At 36.0% G+C, this 22,139-nt stretch overlaps 2 protein-coding genes across 4 annotated transcripts in view; both read right to left on the bottom strand.

Annotated features, from left to right (window-relative positions):
- The window catches only part of LOC108737478 (protein yippee-like 1), a 107,387-nt gene that overhangs the window by 44,748 nt on the left and 40,500 nt on the right, over positions 1 to 22,139 (bottom strand). The window contains exon 1 of one of the 3 annotated variants that reach the window (XM_018470337.2): positions 11,520 to 11,661. The exons of the other annotated variants lie outside the window; for them this stretch is intronic. The gene's annotated coding sequence lies outside the window, so the exon portion shown is untranslated. Of the gene's footprint in view, positions 1 to 11,519; positions 11,662 to 22,139 lie in introns of those variants that run through there. 3 annotated transcript variants of the gene reach the window in all.
- The window catches only part of LOC112905446, a 31,870-nt gene continuing 11,720 nt past the window's right edge, over positions 1,990 to 22,139 (bottom strand). Inside the window, exon 3 of the mRNA XM_025977917.1 lies at positions 1,990 to 2,197. Within this exon, the coding sequence (XP_025833702.1) occupies positions 1,990 to 2,197 (208 nt within the window). The remainder of the gene's footprint in view (positions 2,198 to 22,139) is intronic.

Genomic DNA, 22,139 nt, shown 5'->3' with positions numbered 1-22,139 from the left:
CTGCCTGCGACGCGCTGATGAGATCCAAAAAGATCGAAATCGCGATCCGCGTCTGGCAGTTTCGACAGAATACAGACCACTTCAAATTATTTTATTCGTTTATGGTAACGTGGCTACCACGTTGAGGTGAGCTACGCCGGGATTCGTTTCAGCAAGTAGATATCCATATATTTAAATGGACCTAGCTGAAGCATATGTAATCCTAAAATGTAGCACTCTACAGATGGCGTTTACAGCGCCATTTGTCGTATTTTCTAAAACGCGCTGTTAAGGCAGCAGGTAAAAGTTGGTCTGTGTTCTGTCGGAGCTGCCTGCGGAGCGCTGATGAGATCCAAAAAGATCGAAATCGCGATCCGCGTTTGGCAGTTTCGACAGAATACAGACCACTTCGAATTATTTTACAAGCAGTATAAATGAATAAAAATTAAATAACATCATTATACCGATATTTTTATTTTTGTCGCAAAAAATATTTTTTCAGGTGTCCGGGTAAAAAACCATATTTCGCTCGAATGTCCGGGATTTTCGCCGTGTTTATCCGGCGTCGGCAATTTAGGTTATGGCAACCCCATATTAGCAGCAACAATAGTCTGAGATAGTTTTTGTAGGATTTTGGGCATTAAAGAAACTTAGCCGTAGTCAAAAGGACCATTTTTTTTGTATTTTGAAATTAGGAGAATAAAACCCATGTATTAATTTTTAATGTTCGTATTATTCCTTAAAAAAATGTTTAAAATCGAAATACACCGACTGCTTGCACTCCGATAATCGATAATAAACGTGTTCCAACAAAATTGTACCTGTGCAGATCTTGATAATGTCACGACATGACTTATTAATTGTACAACAGTTTTTGTCGGTCGTCCTTCAACCGTGTAAATCATTGTGACCGCACACTTGATGGGAGATATTTTATTCATGACGGGACGAAACAACGGACAGTGCTACAAAAAAAGAAAAGAAAAGCGTATCCACTACTAGACAAAAACCTTGAAGTGTATTCTTTATGAATATTGTAGAGACACCAATGAATATTAACATTTCTGTATTGTACAATAAGTTCGTTATAATTGTCAGCTTCATTTGTTTAGTCAACGGACAATAGATATTCGAAGTTTGACGACGAGATCGTGTTAATTGTCTTATGAATAATAGGTATAGGTATTTAGAGGCATTAAGACTGATCATCTAAATGTCTTTTTTCTATGAATATGAGTATAAATGGTCAGAATTATTACCTACTTAATGTTTCCTTTGTGCACAACAGGTAAATTTTAGTTAGGTACATAGACAATAAAATGGAAAAATATGTATAATGAGGAAGGTGCTAGAAACGACAGGTAGGATAATTTGTAAGAGGTTGAAGAACTGGTGTTCCACAAGGTAATGCTTAGGGGCCGCTCATCACGCAAAAAGGACCGAAGAAGAGCAATTGTCTGGGGCTATAACGTAATCAATCGAAAGGAACCGAATAAACGTGACGGGAAAGAACGTTTGAAAGACCTAGGTATATCAAACTTGCTTCTCTTTTTTTTTAACTGTAGGATGACCCTTTAGATAGCGCACATAGAAAATCACAATAAAATTACTAAATGATGTAAATGCGAGAAGATAATTTTATAAATAACGACTAAAATAAACTTGATATGAACGTGTTTGGGTTAGTTATTATTATGGTTTTGGGTTTAGGTTTGTTTAGACCTTAAAAGCATGCGTAACCCCTTAGCTTTCCCCTTTTAGTTGTCTCCCCACTAGCGTAAAACTTTACAACCAAAGGTATGCAGCCTGTGACAGAAGAATGTGGATAGCATTTTCCACCTCCTCTTCACAAAAACCACAGGATTATTCCCAGTTTGTACCTGTGGTAGCGCTCTATTCGTGACTTGTAAGGATTTCCACCAGAGTCTCGAATTTTCTCCTGTCGAGACTGAAAATTTGTTTTTCCTACTTCCTGCAGTTTGCAGAGGAGATAAAGGGCTTTGCCTTTCTTCATCTATGGTGTGTTTCCCAGTCTTGAAGCGCCCCATTCAGGCTGTTGCAGATACCCACAGCAGGCTCTGGGCGAGTGAGTTGCTGTTGAGCACCTGCATTAGTAAGGTCGTTTGCGAGCTCGTTTCCCGTTATGTCGCTAAAGCCCGGAATCCAGAGCAAAAGCACCCTGTTTTGAGTCAATATTTTGTTGAGGGCTGGGGCAGTTCTATAACAAGCAATGGTCTTTATTTCCGCCTGAAAGTGGTACTGAAAGCCTGCACCCACTACGGCTGTAAATACCAATTCCACGCCTCTCTTTGTTTCGGGACCCACTCGTGAAGGGGATGGAGACTTTTCTTTAGAATAGAGGGTGAGCTTATATTTTTGTCAAGAGGAAGAGGGTCTTTGTGTAGCTAGGGTGTATCTTAAAGATCCTCCCGTGATTACATCCTTGGACCTCTTCTTACCATCCTCTCTGTAGATGTTTCTGATCATATAGAGGGCCTTGGTTGCAGCCCCTGAAGACACCGAAGAATTCAAAGCTATGGAACACCGTCAGAACTGCCGTGGGTAGACTCCATCGCCTCGGTGATACTTCTCACCACGAGTCCTCTCAATTTCTTAAGCTCCCTGCTAGAGATAGAAAGAGCACCCTGTTCCACTAGGTTAACGCAGCTTAAGTCAGACTAGGTTTCAGTATCTCTTCAAAGATTCACATCATGGTAGCCGGTATAAGCCCTCCCCCTAGTCCCTTTCAGTTAGGGTTGCCATCCGTCCGGGTTTCCCCGGATTTGTCCTAGTTTAGAGGGCATCCGCGGAGCGTCCGGGGGGGGGGGCTTCATTTGTAGTCCTGGTTTAAAAATTTAAAGTCTTGGGCCGCCCGCCACACACGTAAAAGAAATCTAACTGATTATTAAAACAATTTGTAACAAACTGTAATAAGGGTAATAAGAATACAGACCACTTCGAATTATTTTATAAGATTCTGTTTTGTTAGGTACATTGAAAATGATGATAAAGAATGACTAAATTTAATTTTAAGGTCTGAAAATAAATAAAAGGGTGATTTATGACATTTTCAACTGTTTTTTGTTACACTGACTATGTTTAAAAAAACCTGTTGACATGTCCGGGTTCTGGACTCTAAAATCCAAAGTTTTCACCCGTCTTGCCCTGGTTTCCAAATTTTAGAGATGGCAACCCTACTTTCAGTAACCCTTCTGATTTGCTAAAGGCGTGCTGTTGTGGACTTTTTATCTACTGATTAGTGTCACACAATTATTATTTATTTCCATTTCAGAATAGGATTTAAAGAAAACGAAAACTGTTTTATAAAAATTAAAAATCGTCCAACTTTATTTACTATTTATTAGAAGAAAATTACAATTACTTTGATCAGTTAACTCATTGGGAACATCATTAACAGGTATAATAGGCAATAAAAGTAAGACACTTGTATTTGGATTCTCGCAATTGTTTCGACTGCTGTAGCATTATCAGATGGTATATGAACAGAAGAAATATTATCATATAGTTAGGGTACCATACAAACACTTTTTCCTTTGAAAAAATTTAACGTTAGGGTTTAAGGTGTTTAACAATAAGGGATGGGGAGCCGGGACAAAAAAACAATTTTGTGAATAATGGATTTGCTACTGTAGATTATTCTATAATACATATCTAATTTAGCTAATTATTTTGGAAATTTTTTACCAATTTTCGGCGTTAGGTACTGTCCCAATAATAATAATCTGTTGTTTTAAGTAAAGGTAAGCACCCTACGCAATGGGATACTTTTTATTATTATTGTCATTTACCACGGACGTGCTCCTGAATGTAGGTGAGTCGACTGACTTTTATTGTTAGTGTTACTTTATTGATACTGCTAAAAGTAACGAGGGGCCGCTTCAGTTTATTTTCATCCACACGCACCGAGATTTACGGCATTGTTTGCCATCTTTTTGTTCGAAATCCGCACGATCCTGTAATCAGAATAGCATCTTATGTGGGCTTTGCATTCATTTCTGCATTAGGCAAGCCATTTTGTTTATTTTCCAACGTATCGCTTACATACCTATGAGGTAGACATTCATTAATGTGGATGAGCGTTCCATTGCATGTGCTGTATTATAAATAGGAATTAACCTCACTATTTTTACAGCAGAACATCGACAATTCATATCTCGGTAAAGCAAGAATCCTTGTAATTAAAAAAAAAATAACTTACGTAGAAGCTTTTAGAAGTTATTCTTCTAATTGTAAGTATTTATCTGTTTGGACGTCATACACATACATGTGTATAATAAAAAGTATGAATTTATTTAAATAACAATTTGTACTTCAGTTAACAGTTGCTGATAACTTCCGTTGCATGGTGCGCGCGCAGTTTTCGTCTCCTGCTAAAACTTTACAATATCATACTGAGATACCGAGTTACAAAACCGCAATTTAAATTCAGTTATTCACAAAAGTTTAATTATTTTTTCTATTCCAAATAATCCGAAAAATCTTTAGTATTGATAAATTAGATTAGGTTAGACTTGTTTACGTCAGTTTCCTTTCTAATATTCGTTTTTTATTACCTGTTACATTACATTACAGTATACTTAAGTGTTGTACAAAGTTATCCCTATTCTTTTCCTTCCTTTAATCTCCCTTCGATAGACGATTTCGTCACCCGCACAATCGCTAAATTAAAATATTTTCATGGCGAAATACAGATGTTCCACAGAAAATTTTTTGGAAAATGAGGCATCTATTTTGAACGGATTTTATAAGAAAGCAAAATCTCAATTCATCCTGGTTGTTGCAAACAATAGTAGCAGTTCATACGTGATCCCGACAAATGTTTCCGGAATATTGAAAAATCTGATTAGCTTTTACTGCAGTATACTAGAGGTATAAACAAAAAAAAAAATAGCGCAAGGTCGGGTAGCTTATAACAAAAAGAAATCCTTTTTGTGCTCGCAATCGGTTAATCTGAAAATTCGAAAAAGACGATTAAAAGTGGATGTTTAGAGCACTCTATCAGAAATAGTTGGAAACATCTGTGAGTGTGGTGTTATAGGTGGATGTTAAAAACATCGTGGATAGAAAGTTTAGAAATGGGGAGGTGTTTGAAAAGAGTAACAAAACAGAGGACGCTATGGAATTCAATGAGAAATACGCGAGATGTAGTTGGGACGTTCAAAATAATTCGCAATAAAGTTGTAACATTTACTTTCTACTTTCAACTTATTAACTAGACTGGAGCGGTTGCTGACAGAACGCCTACTTTTACTCACGCCGGTGCACATAGAAAAGAGATGTCAGGTAGGAATTGCAGCGGACACTAATAAAGAAAAAGGAATAACACTACACCAATTGATGTGTAACAGAAAGAGATGCAGGGAAGCAGAATTTGCGCATGTTGCCAGCATTGGACTTTAAAGAAAGTTCAACATTCTCAGGAATTTAGGAAAACAAATACGCTAGTTTAAAGATTAATTCTAACCAGGCAGTTATAAAGCCGACCCTGATCTTTTACGTATCTAACCAACCTCTAATCGCTATACCGCTTACTGTTATTCAGTTATCTCTTTTCACTTTGTTTGTGCTACTCATGAAGCATTTCCTAACTTAACAAGGACGTGTTCAATACGCAACAAATGTAGTGTTGCCCAAATTCAGTCTTGGTCTTGTTCTTGCGTTTTTGCAAGACCAAGACCAAGAACAAGACCGCGTATTTTTAGCAAGACCAAGACCAAGACTGACCATGCAAGACTTGAGCAAGAACAAGACATAGCCTGCAAGACTCTTGCGTCTTGCAGCTAGGACTTAGCGCTATTTCACTGAGTAGTTAGGTGTAACAGTTCGGTGTATAGGTAGGTACGCTTAGGAATTCTATGAGACGCAAAAAACTGTATCAAAGAATATGAAAAACTGGACCTATGCGCATTACGACTAATACCATAAACATAGCGAATAAAAAAATTATTAAAATCAAACTGAGTGCATGCATAGTTATGTTTTAACCATCGGCACTTTGATAATGCGGCATCAAAGGTTTTGTACTTACTTCTCAAAGAAATTTGCCGCTTTTCGGAAGTACATGGTTATGATACACGCGCCGGCGGCTTCTTTTGAAATCTAAAACAATCGTTGCCGCCACGCCGAAATCATAACATTTGACACTATTTGATTGCCGCCATAGGGTGTAGGTATACTCATGCAAAATAATTTCGAATTTTTTTACACGCTTTATATTATTGTTTGATTTGCGGCGGCATCCTTATCATAGAGCCGGCACGTGGCGAGGCGGCGCGGTAGAAAGCAAGGATCATAAATGTTTATTAAGAAACAGTTACTTCCATGGAAAACGACATATAGGTCAGTTGATTTTTCGAATTTCTTATCAAATCTTCAGTTATTTATTAATCTGCTTGATCTTTACTATGGCTATATTCATTCAAGCTCACAATGTTCCAATTCTAATACGTTTTTCTAGGATTTAAAGTAAACTTTAATAAATAGTAATAGACTAATAGGTAATTGCAAGACTTGCAAGACTCTTGCTGCAAGACCAAGACCAAGACCAAGACTGGGAGCGCAAGACCAAGACCAAGACCAAGACCAGGTGTATTGGCGCAAGACCAAGACCAAGACTGGCTAAGTCTCGTCTTGTTCTTGCGTTTGGGCAACACTAAACAAATGACTATAATCTCAAGTGGAAACAAGAAAAAAGATTCGCCCATTCTCACAGATAATTTATTGAGGACTATGCCCATTTTAATCGTCTTAACCATAGGTTGATATAAGGTATCTTCTCATACACGACCGATTATTTAGAGACATTAGAAGCAGAAAAAAGAGTTAAGAACTATATAAATAGCCAAACCACTTTTCATATTCGTCATTAATACCTCAACGCTTCGTACCTTATACTAAAAACATAAAATAGTTCAACTTCATTAAAGAGAATTAAACGACAAATCTTTCTGCTTTTTGTAGTTAATTTTTACTTTAACCTTCGCAAATAAAAAAAATTAACAAGAAACATAACATAAGGTAATAAAATGCTACGAAATTACGAAATTATCTAAAATAGCACTGTAAGAAAAACTGTAAATGGTCTTCTCTCATTTAGATTAGATAGTTTGCGATATTATGGGACGATAGATCATGCGAGACTACACACACTCGGTAGGTACAACTCATACACAGTAAGTACCTGAACATAAAACTAATTTTTGCTTTTGCAAAAGACAAGGTGAAGTTTCAGGGCCACAATTACTACACACACATAAATACAATACGTACAGTATTGCTAAATAAAAAGGTATGTATAGCCATGTATGTATGCATTACCTACTGTACAAGAAAAACCCAAATCTTAATTGAAGAAAAAATACCGTTCTAGATAGAAAAAAATTAGTTTTATGTGGTCGATTTTACACCTTAACTACTTTGTAGGCACATTGTTAGTGGTACAGAAGAGGACAAGGGGGTACCTTTGAAAAAAAAAATTCTATTCCCGAAGGATACAATAATTAGTTTCATGTAATCAATTTAATGCCTTAATTACTCAATCTGTTATAATGAAATTTTATAGACACATTGTCAGGGGTACAGAAAAGAATATAGGGTATAATAGGAATATAGAAAAGGACATGGGGTACCTTTTATCCAGAAAAAAATACTATTCCAGAGGGATAGAAAAAATTAGTTTTACGTGGTCGATTTTACACTTTAATTACTTAATTGATCATCATCAAATTTTGTAGGCACATTGTTAGGGGTACAGAAGAGGATATGGGGGTACCTTTGATAAAAAAAAAATACTATTCCCGAAGGATACAATAATTAGTTTTATGTGANTCTGGCATATTTTATTTGCAGTACAAAGTACAGATCATTAGGGTTATGCACTACGGTTTAGTACACGTTACTTCATACAACCCCATCCATGGAATTTAATACACCGTCTAGGAAACTCACGCACTAGTTCTGCAATATGAGGAAGTGAATTATAATGTGAAATAACATAAGGACCACTCCATTGTAAGGATGTACGACATGCGGATTTGCGTCACACCAATAGTGATTATTGTGAAAATTCAAAATTCCGTGTCGCTGACACAAATCCACTCGCTGCTGGAAATCGGTTGATAGATCAAATGACAATACTTCCTAATTGTTGTGGGATCATGTATGCCCTATAACAGTGGTATGCACTAGTTACTGTGTTTTCGTTTCTTAATTACTAAGGTAATTTTTAAAATACGTATATATACATATTGTAATGTTCGTGGGTTTAAAAAAATTAACTCTAAGAATGATAACGACAAAAACTATTTATTTACACTAATTATTAAAGAATTTAAAAACACTATTCACTGCGCTATTTATTTCACTTCTATCACTGTCAATTTACTTCTTGATTCACTTCTGCAACGGTCAATTTATTTCTTCTTCACTCGGCGATCGTCTCTTCCTTTAAATACTCTTTTGTTTACTTTCGGGAGCCTTCTCGAAACATCCGGATAGTTTCTTTTTTCTTTGAACTGTTTAACTGCTTTCGGCGAATCGATAAGCCGTTCACACACACGTGTGCCCGACCACACACAAACACACTCGTGCTCGCTGCAATATCCATGTCTTTTTCTTTACATGTGTACCTCTATATAATTTTCAACTGGTCTATACCTGTTTTATTAAACGGAATAATAATAAAGAGGGAGAATAAGTAGTTGAATAACCAGTACCTTAATGAGAACAATAAAGTAATTGTAAAATATACACATGCACATGCACCTACATACAATTTAACTACAACCTTCAACAAAGCCGTCGACTTTTCATCCAAGACAAAACTGGAAAATGTGAACACACTGTTTACAGACAAGTTCTTGGTTTATTGACTTTCCTGTTGAAACTTGTATGTTTTTGCTGCTAAAGTGTGTGCGTATAGTGCAAGAAAAAATAACCATGAATAATAAAAACGGAGAAAATTACTCCAAAAAAAAAAATGAGAAATTTTGATGTAGAGGCGGCGTGGGATTTCTATGTACAGATTTATTACTGCGTATGAGAAATACAACGTGGAGGTATCTAATACATAGTTATTAGGTGTCTATGTGGTAAACAAATCCCTTTCTTGTTCAATGCCAGGGTTGTGAATCATTTTTACAAACAAAACACGTATTAGTTTTAACTTCCAAAATCAAAAACAGTCTAGTGTTTTAAATGCGTTAAAACGAGAAGTCCAAATGGTGAAATACTTCTGGTCTTTAAAGATTTGATCTCCCTAAAATTTTTGAGTCCGTATTGGGCCTAAGCGTAAATCTAACACTTATTAAAAACGGGTGGCGAAAATAGCATGGACAGAAAGGGTTAGAAGTGGGAAGGTATTAAAAAAATTATAAAACAAGAGAACAAACGGTTAATGGTTCATGTTTTCATTCTGGCGAGTTGTCTATTAAATACCACCCTAATACCAGCAGTATTAACAACTACCATGGAGGAGTTAGATATAGCTTTAAATAAAATGGAAGCGATATTGACAAAACACTATTGTATGAAAATAAATAAAAGTAAAACAAAAATATTGGTATGCAAGGGAAGAAAAAGTAGTGAAAGAGCGAATGTAAAGATAGGAGACGAAAGATTAGAAGAAGTGGATGATTTTATGTATTTAGGAAGCCAGATAAGTCAGGACGGAAGGAGTAGTAGGGATATACAGCACAGGATAACGCAAGGTCGAGTCGTCTTCAATAAAAAGAAGTCACTTCTATGCTCGCGAACGGTTAATTTAGAAATTCGAAAAAGGTTGTTAAAGGTGTATGTTTGGAGCACGGTGCTGTACGGGTGCGAAACATGGACGGTGGGCGCTGCGGAAAAGAAAAGGTTAAAAGCGGTCAAAATGTGGTATTACAGGCGAATTATTAGGATACCGTGAGTAAAGAAGGTTATAAATGATGAGATATTAGAAAAAATAGAAGAACAGACGACTAGTGTCCAACCGAAACTGGTTTTTATGACCGAAACCGAAACTTCTTTATAAGGATCATGTTTTGAAAGAAAAATAAAGAAAACGTTATTATAATCAGTCAGTTTTATTTTTTTATCTTTAAATCACACAGCTCTGCAGTCTTTGACATTTTCACTGATTGATAAAATCAAATCAACATAACAACCCCTCATTTAATACTTTAATTGCCCCTTAAAAATACTTAAAATAGGTGAGATGTTTATTTGAGGAAGTATAGTAGACTAGACTCGTTTTTCTTTTGAAGATGCTAAATGTCTACTAATCTACTTCGCTTGGATGGAGTTTAACGCGCCGAACATGACCGAGCAGAGCGCGAGAACTCCCGAACGCAGTTTCGGTTTCGGTCGTAGTTTAGGCAGGTTTGCCGCCGANTACTTCGCTTGGATGGAGTTTAACGCGCCGAACATGACCGAGCAGAGCGCGAGAACTCCCGAACGCAGTTTCGGTTTCGGTCGTAGTTTAGGCAGGTTTGCCGCCGAAACCGAAACTAAACCGAAACTCGTTTTTTTGCCGAAACTCGACCGAAACCGAAACCGAACTTTCGGTCGGACATTACAGACGACTCTATGGAAGTTAATAAGAAATAGGCGAGATAGGTTGATAGGACACATTCTTTGGCATGAAGGTCTAATCAGAGAATTATTAGAGGCAGAAACGAGACTTAGGAGGGGCAGAGGTAGACCTAGATTATTGTAGGTTGTTCTAGTTTTAGGAAAATGCAAAGATTAGCTCAGGATAGGAAAGAATGGAGGTACGTGTCCAACCAGTCTTAGGATTGACGACCTCATGATGATAATGTAGTGTAATTAACCAGCTCTTTTTTTGTAAGGGTCAGAAGTAGCCATACCGTTGTAGATTTTAAATTACGCATAACCTAAACCTCGAGTTCCATAAAAATAATATGGTAAAACCACAAGTATATAAAAAAAAATCTAACATATCTCAAACTGGCTTAGTATATTACGCATCTAGGCAGGAAAAGTAAAGAATGTCTGTGCATGACTGCATGCTAATTTCCTTTCCTGGTGCGTAGTTATTTTTCACTACCTTTCAACCAGGACGTAAAACTTTCTTAGGTGAATAATTTAGCGAAAGCTCTCTATCTGAACGAAGTAATCGATATTTTTGCATTATTAAATGAAAACGCCGCACAATTTTGCATTAAGGAAACCTCTAAGACAACAGTCTACCGTAAAAATTTTCAAAAGCGTTTATGTTCTCATTTCGTAAATCCTAAAACGAAGTTGTACATTTTAATAAACTTGTACAGTAACTTCCCCTGTTTTGTTCATGTATTCATAGTAGATTCATCGTCTTATTAACTCAAATTTTCAAAATAAAAAAATATTGTACGCACTTGAAAAATATCTACATTATGCACTAGGTAACAATAAGAAATTCAACTACGCATATTAACTTATCATTTCAATCGAAACGTCATGCATATTCTTCTGTCATTTAAATATTTGTATTTCATTAGGTAGCTAAAAACGGATAAGTATAAAACACAACAACTAACCTTTTAAGGGATGTTGGGTCTTAAAAATGACGGATACGACACAAATCGGCTTCGATCTCTTAGTAGAAGTGCAAACATATGGGCGCGCTGTAAACATTACAAATTGTTCGTCGTTCGAACAATGCACGAGTACAACTGTGTTTAAAAACATACGAATGTTGTTTACATTAGAGATATTCGTATCAACAAAGCAAAGGAAATCCTACGATAAGATATTGTCTGTTTTGTTTTCGTTTGTACTATCGTTTAATGTACATTTATTATTACAGTACATTGTACAGATACAAACAGTTATTGTTATTATTTACCTTTCTACATTTTTCTTTTTTGGTACATATTTGTATTTTACTGTTTAAAATGGTTTGCATCAACCTCAAGTGAACTTAAAGTTTATAATTTCTTATCTATGACAAGAGTGATGCGTCTTGTAACAAATTTGGTATTTTACTGCTCTTTGTTATGAAGTCTTTTTATTACAAAAATCCACTTTATCGTGTTTGTTTAAAGATAAGTTAAATTGCAATTTCATTTTACGACGGAAATCAATCAATCGCTAATATAATTACTCTTTTAACTATCGAATCGATTTATTTTTCTATACTCATACATGCCTAAAATGTGTCGAGGAGCTTTTTTGGTGAGTTTATTTGAAAACTACCCTAATTGAATGACGAAGAAGTGTTTTTTTACCGCCGGAAATAACCTCAGATTAATAAGAAAAAATTGTTGCTGCTGTGTCGTCTTCGCCGGGAACTGAACCCGGGTCCCTGGCTTTACGTACCATTGCTCCATCAGTAAGTTGACAACAGCAATAACGACGATGTATAATAATTATTAACAATGAGACATTTAGAATATTAACATTAACCCTACAAATGTCTCAACGAAGCAGTGTGTCAAAGATGTTGTACGCAATTGCCGAAAGCTTAATCTCAATTCCTAACGCATTGTGGGTGAAACGCGAAATTACAACGACCACAGAAATCACGGCGGTTTTCGCGTTATGGGTAATAAAAATACCCTCACTAGCATTGTGATAACAAATTACACACATCTTCATGCTAATCAGGAATTCATCATCATAAGGTCGTCAGTACTAAGACTGGTTGGACACACACCTCCTTTTTTTCCTATTCTGAGCTAGACTTCTAGACTAGAACTAGAACTACCCACATCCATAACTATTTTATGAACAGTAATCTAATCCAGCTCTACCTCAACACCTCCTAACTCCCGTTTCTGTCTCTAATATGTCCCTGACTTAGGGTTGCCATCCGTCCGGGTTTCCCCGGATTTGTCCTAGTTTAGAGGGCATCCGGGGAGCGTCCGGGTGGGCCTTCATTTGTAGTCCGGGTTTAAAAATTTAAAGTCTTGGGCCTCCCGCGACATACCCACTGTGCTCGCACACACCACGATCAACCGACGAACCGAGTCGCTATATTCACCGTCCCCCCGTATAATTTATTTTTTTTAGGTTTCATATTTTTATAAGGATTTGTTTTCATAACAAAGTATATTAATAATCTGAGTTTTATTTTAACGATAAAAAATTTAACTGATTATGAAAACAATTTCTAACAAACTGTAATAAGATTCGGTTTTGTTAGGTACATTTAAAATGATGATAAAAAATTACTAAATTTAATTTTAAGGTCTGAAAATAAATAAAAAGGTGATTTATGACATTTTCAACGCTTTTTATTACACTGACTATGTTTAAAAAAAACTGTTGACATGTCCGGGTTCTGGACTCTGAAATCCGGGGTTTTCACGCGTCTTGTCCTGGTTTTCAAATATTAAGAATGGCAACCCTACCTTGACTAGACCTTCATGCCTGAGAAGGTGTCCTACTAACCTATCTTCCCTCTTTTTTATTGACTTCCACAGAGCCCTCTGTTCTCCTATTCTTTCTAATACCTAGAAAGCGACTCGATCCTGTTTTGTTCAGATTTGTATAGAGCTTTAGTACTTTGTGCTTTAAGTTGTTGCAGTGCTTTACAGCATTCTAATTTAAACCATTTCATAAATAAATTGTTATGTCTTGGCAAACGAAATTTCTTTATACTTCAAGTGCTTTCAAAGTGCTTAGAGATTTGAATCTAATTGTTTTCGAAGTACTTGGATCTTAAAATGTTACTAGGGCTTCAAAGACTAAAAAATTTGGCTTTGGACATTCGGCATAGAACTTCTTCTGCGAGTGTTTAACCTGGACTGATTTTATGTCTCTAAACAATGTTTTTTTTTCCAGTAAAATCTTAATAATTCTACAAACAAACTGGCCAAAAGTGAGTCGGAACGGAGTCTCGGATGATTTTTCCGGCTTTTTTGGGTATATTTAAGGTTTCCCCCAAAATCAGGCTCCAAAACTTATAGTTACAATATTGCAATTACAAATGTAGGTAAATGTCTAGATGATGGCCCCCACTCCAGAAGGGGTGGGTGGGATCGAAAGAGGAGATCTCCCCCACCACTGTACCATAATAAGTCCGTGGCGGTCTCACCCCCATAAAAAGTTATGGGGGTTGATAATTGATTATTTTGACAATTTTCATACACTATAATTCAAACAAAATTCAATAAAAAAATATTTTCAAGCGGGTGGAAGTGGGGGATCGAAAGAGGGTGGTCACTGGAACAAAATCCGATAACCTAACCTAACCTAGTTTTACCTTTGAATGTTGTTTAAGAATGACTGTATAAATATTTACATGCCTAGAAATGTGTAAAAATTGGCATATTTTATTAACTTTGAACCGCTATAGCTTTTTATGGGGGTGAGACCGCCACGAACTTTATATGGCACAGTGGTAAGGGAGAGCTCCTCCTTCGATCCCCCCATCCCCACCCCCGATGGGGGTGGGGGCCATCATCTAGACCTTTACCCAAATCTATTTTTTTGCAAAGTATTTAAAGTTTTCGTATTTTCCCTTTACTTGTACAATCATACATTTTAATTTGATACCTCTACGTGTTCCTGAGAAAAAGGGTCTTGACAGACAGACATGCGACTATATGATCTTATAAGGGTTGCTTTTTTCTTTTTGACATACTGAAACCTAAAAAGCATAATGATTTCACAACAAATCATACAAAATACAGTTTCTATAGAAGATATTGATGTCTAACATTCTCCGACACGAAAATATGTATTTTTTTTATTAGCGTTTGCTTTAATAATTACTAAGCCAGTATTCGTGTTATTGGATTTATGAAATGTTATCAACCTGAAAGTGTAAAGTGTACGTAATTATAATGATAGCGCATGAGTAAACGATGTGATAACAGAAGTTAATGTACGATCCAAAACAACAAGAGGAACACGCAAAAATCGAAGATGATAACGAGAAAAACGTAGGTTGAATATTTATAAGGCGCAATAAGCAAAAACTACGCTCTTTATTATGCCTGTATACGCAAAATTCAACAAGCACATGAGTTATTGGCAATGTAAACAAACAGTATACGTAGCGGTTATATCGCATTATAATTTGTTAAAGGTTGACTGAAGGTTAATGTGGTAACAGCTGATATTTTTCCCAGTTCTTTTATTTTTACTGGCATCAGAAAATGGAGGAGACAGACGTTCTTTGATATTGTCATAGGGAAGGATACATTAATGCGTCCTAAGAATGAATAACAAAATTGAAATAATTTAGTGAGTTTTTTCCAAAAGAAAAAACATATTCGAATAGTTTCGTTTGTCTAGACAGCTTTTCCAAAATCTGCGCTATAATTTTACTGAATATGTATTTATTTGAATGAAAAACAAAGTTGAAGGAGAAATCTCTACAAATGTTTCTTTATGTTTCATTAAAGAGAGTGAAAATAAATGTTATACCGTTTGAGAAGGAGAAAAAGTCCACACAAGTACGTTTACGCCGTTGATGGTTTATATTGATAAATCACAAAAAACAGAACATTAATTTCACTTTACCTGGGACATATATTGATAAATCACAAAAAAATAGATCATTAATTTTACTTTACTTGACACAATACAAACACAAATACTATCTATAATTCGCTGGATTATACCGCCCAATAAAATTTTAAAAAATGTTTGTATTTTCAAATGAATTTATGGTTATTCAGGTCTGCTGGATTGAGAAATAGTAGTAGTTTTCCCGAATTGACTCTGGTTTTTGAGATATTCATCATATCATCAATTTTTAAGAAATTTAGCCATAATACGTGCTTTTTAGAAGACTTTAAAAGAAAAGTACTGTCTAAAGTTAGGCATAAAAATGACAATTTATAGAACACGAGAGGTGAAGCTTGCTCCCTACTTCAACGAAGAAGAAACACTCTTGGACTTCTTCGTTTCAGTGGAAGTGTGGTTTGCTGCACAATGGCAACCAAGATCTTCTATTCGCCCACTCAACAAAAATTAAAGAAGAATATGAAAACGTTAAGTTGGTATTGCAGAATATAATAGATCTTTGTAATTATACTTTAAGTGCTTAGAGATTTGAATGTAATTGTTTTCGAAGTCTTTGGATCTTAAAATGCAACTAGAGCTTCAAAGACTAAAACTTTTGGCTTTGGCCAACTTCTCCTGCGGGGGTTTAACCTGGCTCTGATTTTATGTCTCTAAACAATGTTCTTTTTTCAGTAAAATTTTAATAATTCTACAAACAAACCGGCTAAAAGCTAGTTTGATTCCGTTACGGAGTCATTTGGATTTTTCCGACAATTTTAGGGATTTAAGTGAGGAACAAGTAGAAAGATTCTACCAGGATAAAAGAAAGCTATCAAGGCAGATGGGGTCTATTATTATTGCGTTTATATTTTTTGAAAGCATTGCCATTACTAGTAAAACTTGTCTACGGATAACACTTCTTTATCAATTATTAAGAATGTAGAACACCAAACAAGTGTTTTTACTTGTGGGTGACCATGAGAATTCAATTGAACAGATATAGAGTAAATGCAAATTGCGTATACAGTACAGGCGAATTGAGAACTGAAAAAATATATATTCTGTTAGGTAGATGTACGCGATGATAAAAGCAGAATCTTATCATTTGAAAAATACTACGTGGTATAAGGAAAAGGAAATATATAAGTCCAACAAGTGCAATTCAAAGCCTTTGAAGGGCATTACGCTTTGCTCAAAATACTTTGAGAGTTCGATTAGTTTAGGACAGTTTAGAGGAGCATACTTTCAGATATACACGGCTGAAAAAAATGTATTCCACATGCTCATCAAATTACCGTAGCGAACACGAGTGTGTTTGTGAGCGATCGGGCACACGTGTGCGCGGACGGCTTATCGATTCGCCGACTAGCCGTAAATGTGTGTGTCGTACCTGCGTTCTGAGAAAGCAGTTAAACAGTTCAAAGAAAAACTAAACGATCCCGATGTTTCTAGAGGGTTCCAGAAAGGAAACAAAAGAGTATTTAAAGGAAGAGACGATTGCCGAGAGAGTAGAAATAAATTGACCGTTGCAGAAGTGAATCGAGAAGTACAGTGATAGCAGTGAACTAAATAGCGCAGTGAATAGTGATATATTAACAGTAGTGTAAATAAATAGAATAATTAAATAGTGTTTTAAATTCCTTAATAATTAGTGTAAATAAATAGTTTTGTCGTTAGCAGTCTTAAAAGTTAATTTTGTTAAACCCACGAACATTACATTACCGATTTTTGTTAGTGCAACATACCATAAAAAAAAGTTCAAATATACTACATGTCTACGAGTATTTTAATGGTTTTCATCTTCTATTATTTGAGGAACTTTGGTATAGACTTTTTTATTCGCCTTCGATTAGTGAGAAGTCATTTTAATTAAATTTGTTTCTAAACGCCCTAAGATAATGGTCGTGATAATTTAATTAGATTCTCAATTTCCTGCGAGTAATTAAAGGACATCTAAAACAGTTCGATTTGAATGACAAATTACACACTTTGTTAGTCTAAATTGACTATAAGTTACTATTCGAGTAAGGTCACAGAAGTATTAGTACAATATCATTATTAGTTAATGAGACAATAAGGATTAGTAGAATTTGTTGCGGTAAACTGGGGGTAAATCTCTCCTTTTTTTTAGTTATTACATTACCACAATCTCATAATATTCTTTATCTTGTTATATGGTAGATTACTCTAAAAACGTTCTTAAATTGATTAATAATTAAAAACTCAGTAAAGAGTTTGTTCATATTTGAGTTATGGAAATATAGAACAATAACGATAAAGTAATGATGTTACCGATGTTCTTCCCTTATTTCTTGAGGAAGTCGTTGCAAGCAAAGATAAAGAGATACAGACATGTATGTATAGTTTTCACCATTTTTCAATTTTGAAACGATTTCCGCCTTTATCACAGTTAATGTGCATTTAGGAGTCATGAATTTTATATTAAAGTATCCTTTTAAATATCTAGAAAGTCAGATAAGTCTGGATGGAATGAGTAGTAGGGATATAAAGCAGAGGATAGCGCAGGGTCGTGTCGCCTTTTATAAAAAGAAGTCACTTCTACGCTCGCGAACGTTTAATTTAGAAATTCGAAAAAGATTGTTAAAGGTGTATGTTTGGAGAGTGGCGTTGTACGGGTGCGAAACATGGACAGTGGGCGCGACGGAAAAGAAAAGGTTAGAAGCCTTCGAAATGTGGTGTTATAAGCGAATGATGAGAATAACGTGGGTAGAAAAGGTTAGAAATGAAGAGGTATTAGAAAGAATAGGAGAACAGAGGACTCTATGGAAGTCAATTAAAAATAGGCGAGAAAGGTTGGTAGGACACCTTCTCAGGCATGAAGGTCTAGTCAGAGACATATTAGAGGCAGAAAGAGGAGTTAGGAGGGGTAGAGGTAGACCTAGTTTAGATTACTGTTCGCAAATAGTTAAGGATGTAGGTTGTTCTAGTTTTAGGGAAATGCAAAATTTAACTCAGGATAGAAAAGAGTGGAGGTACGTGTCCAACTAGTCTTAGGACTGACGATCTTATTAATATGATGCCTTTAATTCAAGGGACTTATATTTAACGTCGTTATAGCAAAATGGTCGCCATAACTAAGGTAGTAATAAATGAAATCTATTATAGTTCTTACTGACCACTTTCAATCTGTTCAAGCTATGCACTCAACCTTGCAGGAGTTCACAGGATCAATCCTTCAAACAAATACATGCACATGAAACTTACTAATCGTGTATATGTAAATTGTTCAGCCTTAGCGGTGCTGGTACAGAACTACTCGCATGTGTGTCGTCAAGTACCTATTATTCCATGTGGAATACCACAATGGGAAAAACAGACATACTTTACCTTCATACAGATGTTACAAGATAGTCTAAAATGATGCTTGAAGTGCAATTATATACATGGTGTCCAGAAAGACTAGGGTGTATTTGTATCTGCGTTGTCTTTGTAACGACGAGGTTCGGAGGGATAGGTTGTTTCACTACTTTTTGGAGATTTAATGACCATGGAAGTGTATCCGGGAGACTATCATGCTTATTGCGTACGCCCCTATTATCGCAATGGTGATCCGATGATCATAGATCAACGATTATATCGGGCAAAATTCAATGTATGGAATGCACCGAAGGACGATACCATTAGAAAATGGATTCGAATGTTCGAGAATGCCGGTTCGACTGCAAAAATTCACAATCCAGGTTGCCCGCATTCTGTTCGAACTCAACAAACGATTGAAGAAATGAGACTGTCAGTGCGTGAAAATCCGTCCCAATCAGTTCGCAAACGCAGTCAAGAACTTGACATCAAAAAATCGTCGTTACAGAAGATTGTGAAGCAAGATTTACATTTTACAACCTATAAAATTCAGTTAGTTCAAAAACTGAACGATACAGATTATTCTCTCCGACTGAATTTTGCAAATGAAATGCTTCAACGCTTTTCAACGTTTGAAAGCGAACTTTCACTTAAATGGTCACGTAAACAAACAGAACTGTAGCTACTGGGCCAACGAATAGCCAAGACATAAACATGAACAACCACTACATAGTCCAAAAGTTATTTGCGTGGACTGGACTACCATGTCTGGTGAAGACATCATTGGGCCTTGTTTCTTTGAAGACCGGCGAGAGCGAACACTTACGGTAACCAGTGATGAGAATTGTGACAAGTTAAGAAACTTTTTGGTTCCACAACTGCACGAGTTTGGTGGTTTTAATGTGGAATAGCGATTTCAACAAAATGGGACCACTTGCCACACCTCAAACCAATCGCTTGCGGTTGTCAATCAATTTTTCGCGGAAAAAGTGATCTCTTGTCGAGGTACCATCAACTGGCCACCGAGAAGTCTCGACTTCACACCTCCTAATTATTTTTTATGGGGATACCTTAAAGAGAAGGTCCATACCAATATCTATACCGAAATGGCCGCCGTTTCTAAGGAGATGTACAGACGCTAGCGACTAATTTCCAAAACTTTGAATTTACAAACACCCCTACCCTTTCTGGACACCCTGTACATACGTCGGTATAATAATTGCTTAACTGAAATGAGATTTACGCATACGAACTGATGCATTCCTGATTCAGGTCTAAAAGGCGTCATCGGTTGAAATTTCTTTCTAACGTTTCGCTAGCACAAAAACTTCTTTAGAGGTGTTTCCATTTCTGATGCTGGATGTGGTCTACGTTAGGACGTTTAAGTGATTTAATAGTGTAGTAAATTAAAAATGAATTTGATAGTTTGTCATAAATTAGGAAATAAAGGAACACTACGTATCCCAAGGTCATGAGTCATGAGATTCGAAACTACCTCTAACTGCGTTGGATTGAGTTATGGAGAAGTTCGCGTTATCAGAGGTTGAAAGTTTAACTATATTTCCATGTGGCTAGCAAACCGTTAAAGAAAATTTGAATATTGGAGATTTTACGGTAAGAATCCTACCTAAAAGCAAACTCATTTCTGCATCCATAATCGTTTTGGGGGTCATTGTACCGTTGTCCAGTGCTGATCGAACCGTTTATTATAAATAAATGCCTTTTGTCTCGAATGATCGCTTGATGATGTGGTTACAAAAAAAAACTGGCTTTTTGTATGATTATTTTTGTCAATCACTTGTTTTGTAAATTCCGTACGTTCCATAAAAGACTTTAAGATAGCTATAACTACAACCAATTGTTTTAAAACACAGTTTTTAATTCTTATTTGAAAAATCTTTATTTGTATTTACAAATGAAACGAGAATTTATATTTCTCTTTCTGACGCAACTCCAGCTTCTTGTTTACTCGAGTTATTGGCAATTAAGAAAGTTTTGCACAAAAAAAAACATTACTAGCAAGTTGTATTTCTTTTAGGGCACGTGCCTGCGAGTTATTACTCCTTTGTCCTTGCCCTCACCATCCATTTCACCTTCATTTTCGGATGGCGCCCTCATTCACAAATTAACATTTCTCCTCCGCTGTTGACGGATCCTCCTACACCACCTTCACTTCTTTAGTTTTCCACCAGGTGAGGACCTGGAGGCTAATGCTGACCGATTTTATTTACCTTCCGGTGTACCTTGAGAAAATACTGCTATTGCATATAAACTTTGCCATCCCTTATCACCTCGTTGGGGATGGAATTTCGATAGTACCGGGTACTCGGAGCAGTTAATGCTGGGTACACAGTGTAACGGGCCAGGCAGATCCGCGCGATATCGCCATTGTGCACGGTTAAGGGGTTATAGGTGAGAGGGCGCGTCGGAAGAGGACCATCGATCGACACCACATCCCGCCAACGGTAGTAGACATCTTAGCGTCCAAGGAGGTGGACGCATTCTAAGACTACCAGTTGTGAAATGTGGGAATATTTCTCCACCATGATTTTATTCATCATCGAACAGGAGCCCGAAGACTAAATGTAATACAGTGTAAGGGTATACCCATCTTTAATTTCGATATTTTTTGGTTTTTATTTTATTTGGATTTTCTGTTTTCTTTGATTTAGAATGTACGTTTGGTTTTGTGTAAAATCTTTATGTGTATTTAATAAAATATTCGAAGCTAATTTTTCCTTTCTGTTATTAAATAATTCAAGACCTAGACTTGCGTTATCGGGAGGTATCATCCGGTGCATCTTTAATTTAAATTCACTTTTTACCTGATTCAAGAATTTTACAAGAGACGAAAATAAAAAATTAATAGATTCTGCTTAAATTTTTTCTCACTTGAGAATGTAATTTTTACAGTGCAATGATGTCATTATACAAAAAAATATTTAGGCCTTTTTATGATTCTGCACAGAATAATCCAAATGTATAAGTATCTTTAAAGTACGTCAATTTCAACTTTTCAAACTTACTTGCACAAAGTCGTTAAAATAATGTGAAAGTGTTTATCGCGTTTAACGGTTTTAATTAGACGATAAGCGTCAACGTGATAACATAGATTTAATGAAGCCAATAAAGGCCCCACTAGGGAGAAAACTTCATGATTACAAACGTTCGTTTTTCTGTCTGCAAAAATAACTCGCCCCTGCGGCACTACGATTTCACTGTCTTAATTACACAGATAAGTAATATCAAATTAACAGTTTATTCGCTTAATATAAAAATTTCGACCTTCGTGGGTTTACAAGGGTAAACGCGAGTTGCTTAATTGTATTCGGGTCTTTAAAATAACGATAATGATAAAAAATTGCAACAATCTTTTGTTTATT

This window comes from Agrilus planipennis, unplaced genomic scaffold (genome assembly GCF_000699045.2).
Source record: "Agrilus planipennis isolate EAB-ADULT unplaced genomic scaffold, Apla_2.0 scaffold155, whole genome shotgun sequence".
In the NCBI taxonomy this organism is placed as follows: Eukaryota; Metazoa; Arthropoda; class Insecta; order Coleoptera; family Buprestidae; genus Agrilus; species Agrilus planipennis.
This window is presented reverse-complemented; position numbering and strand designations above follow the sequence as displayed.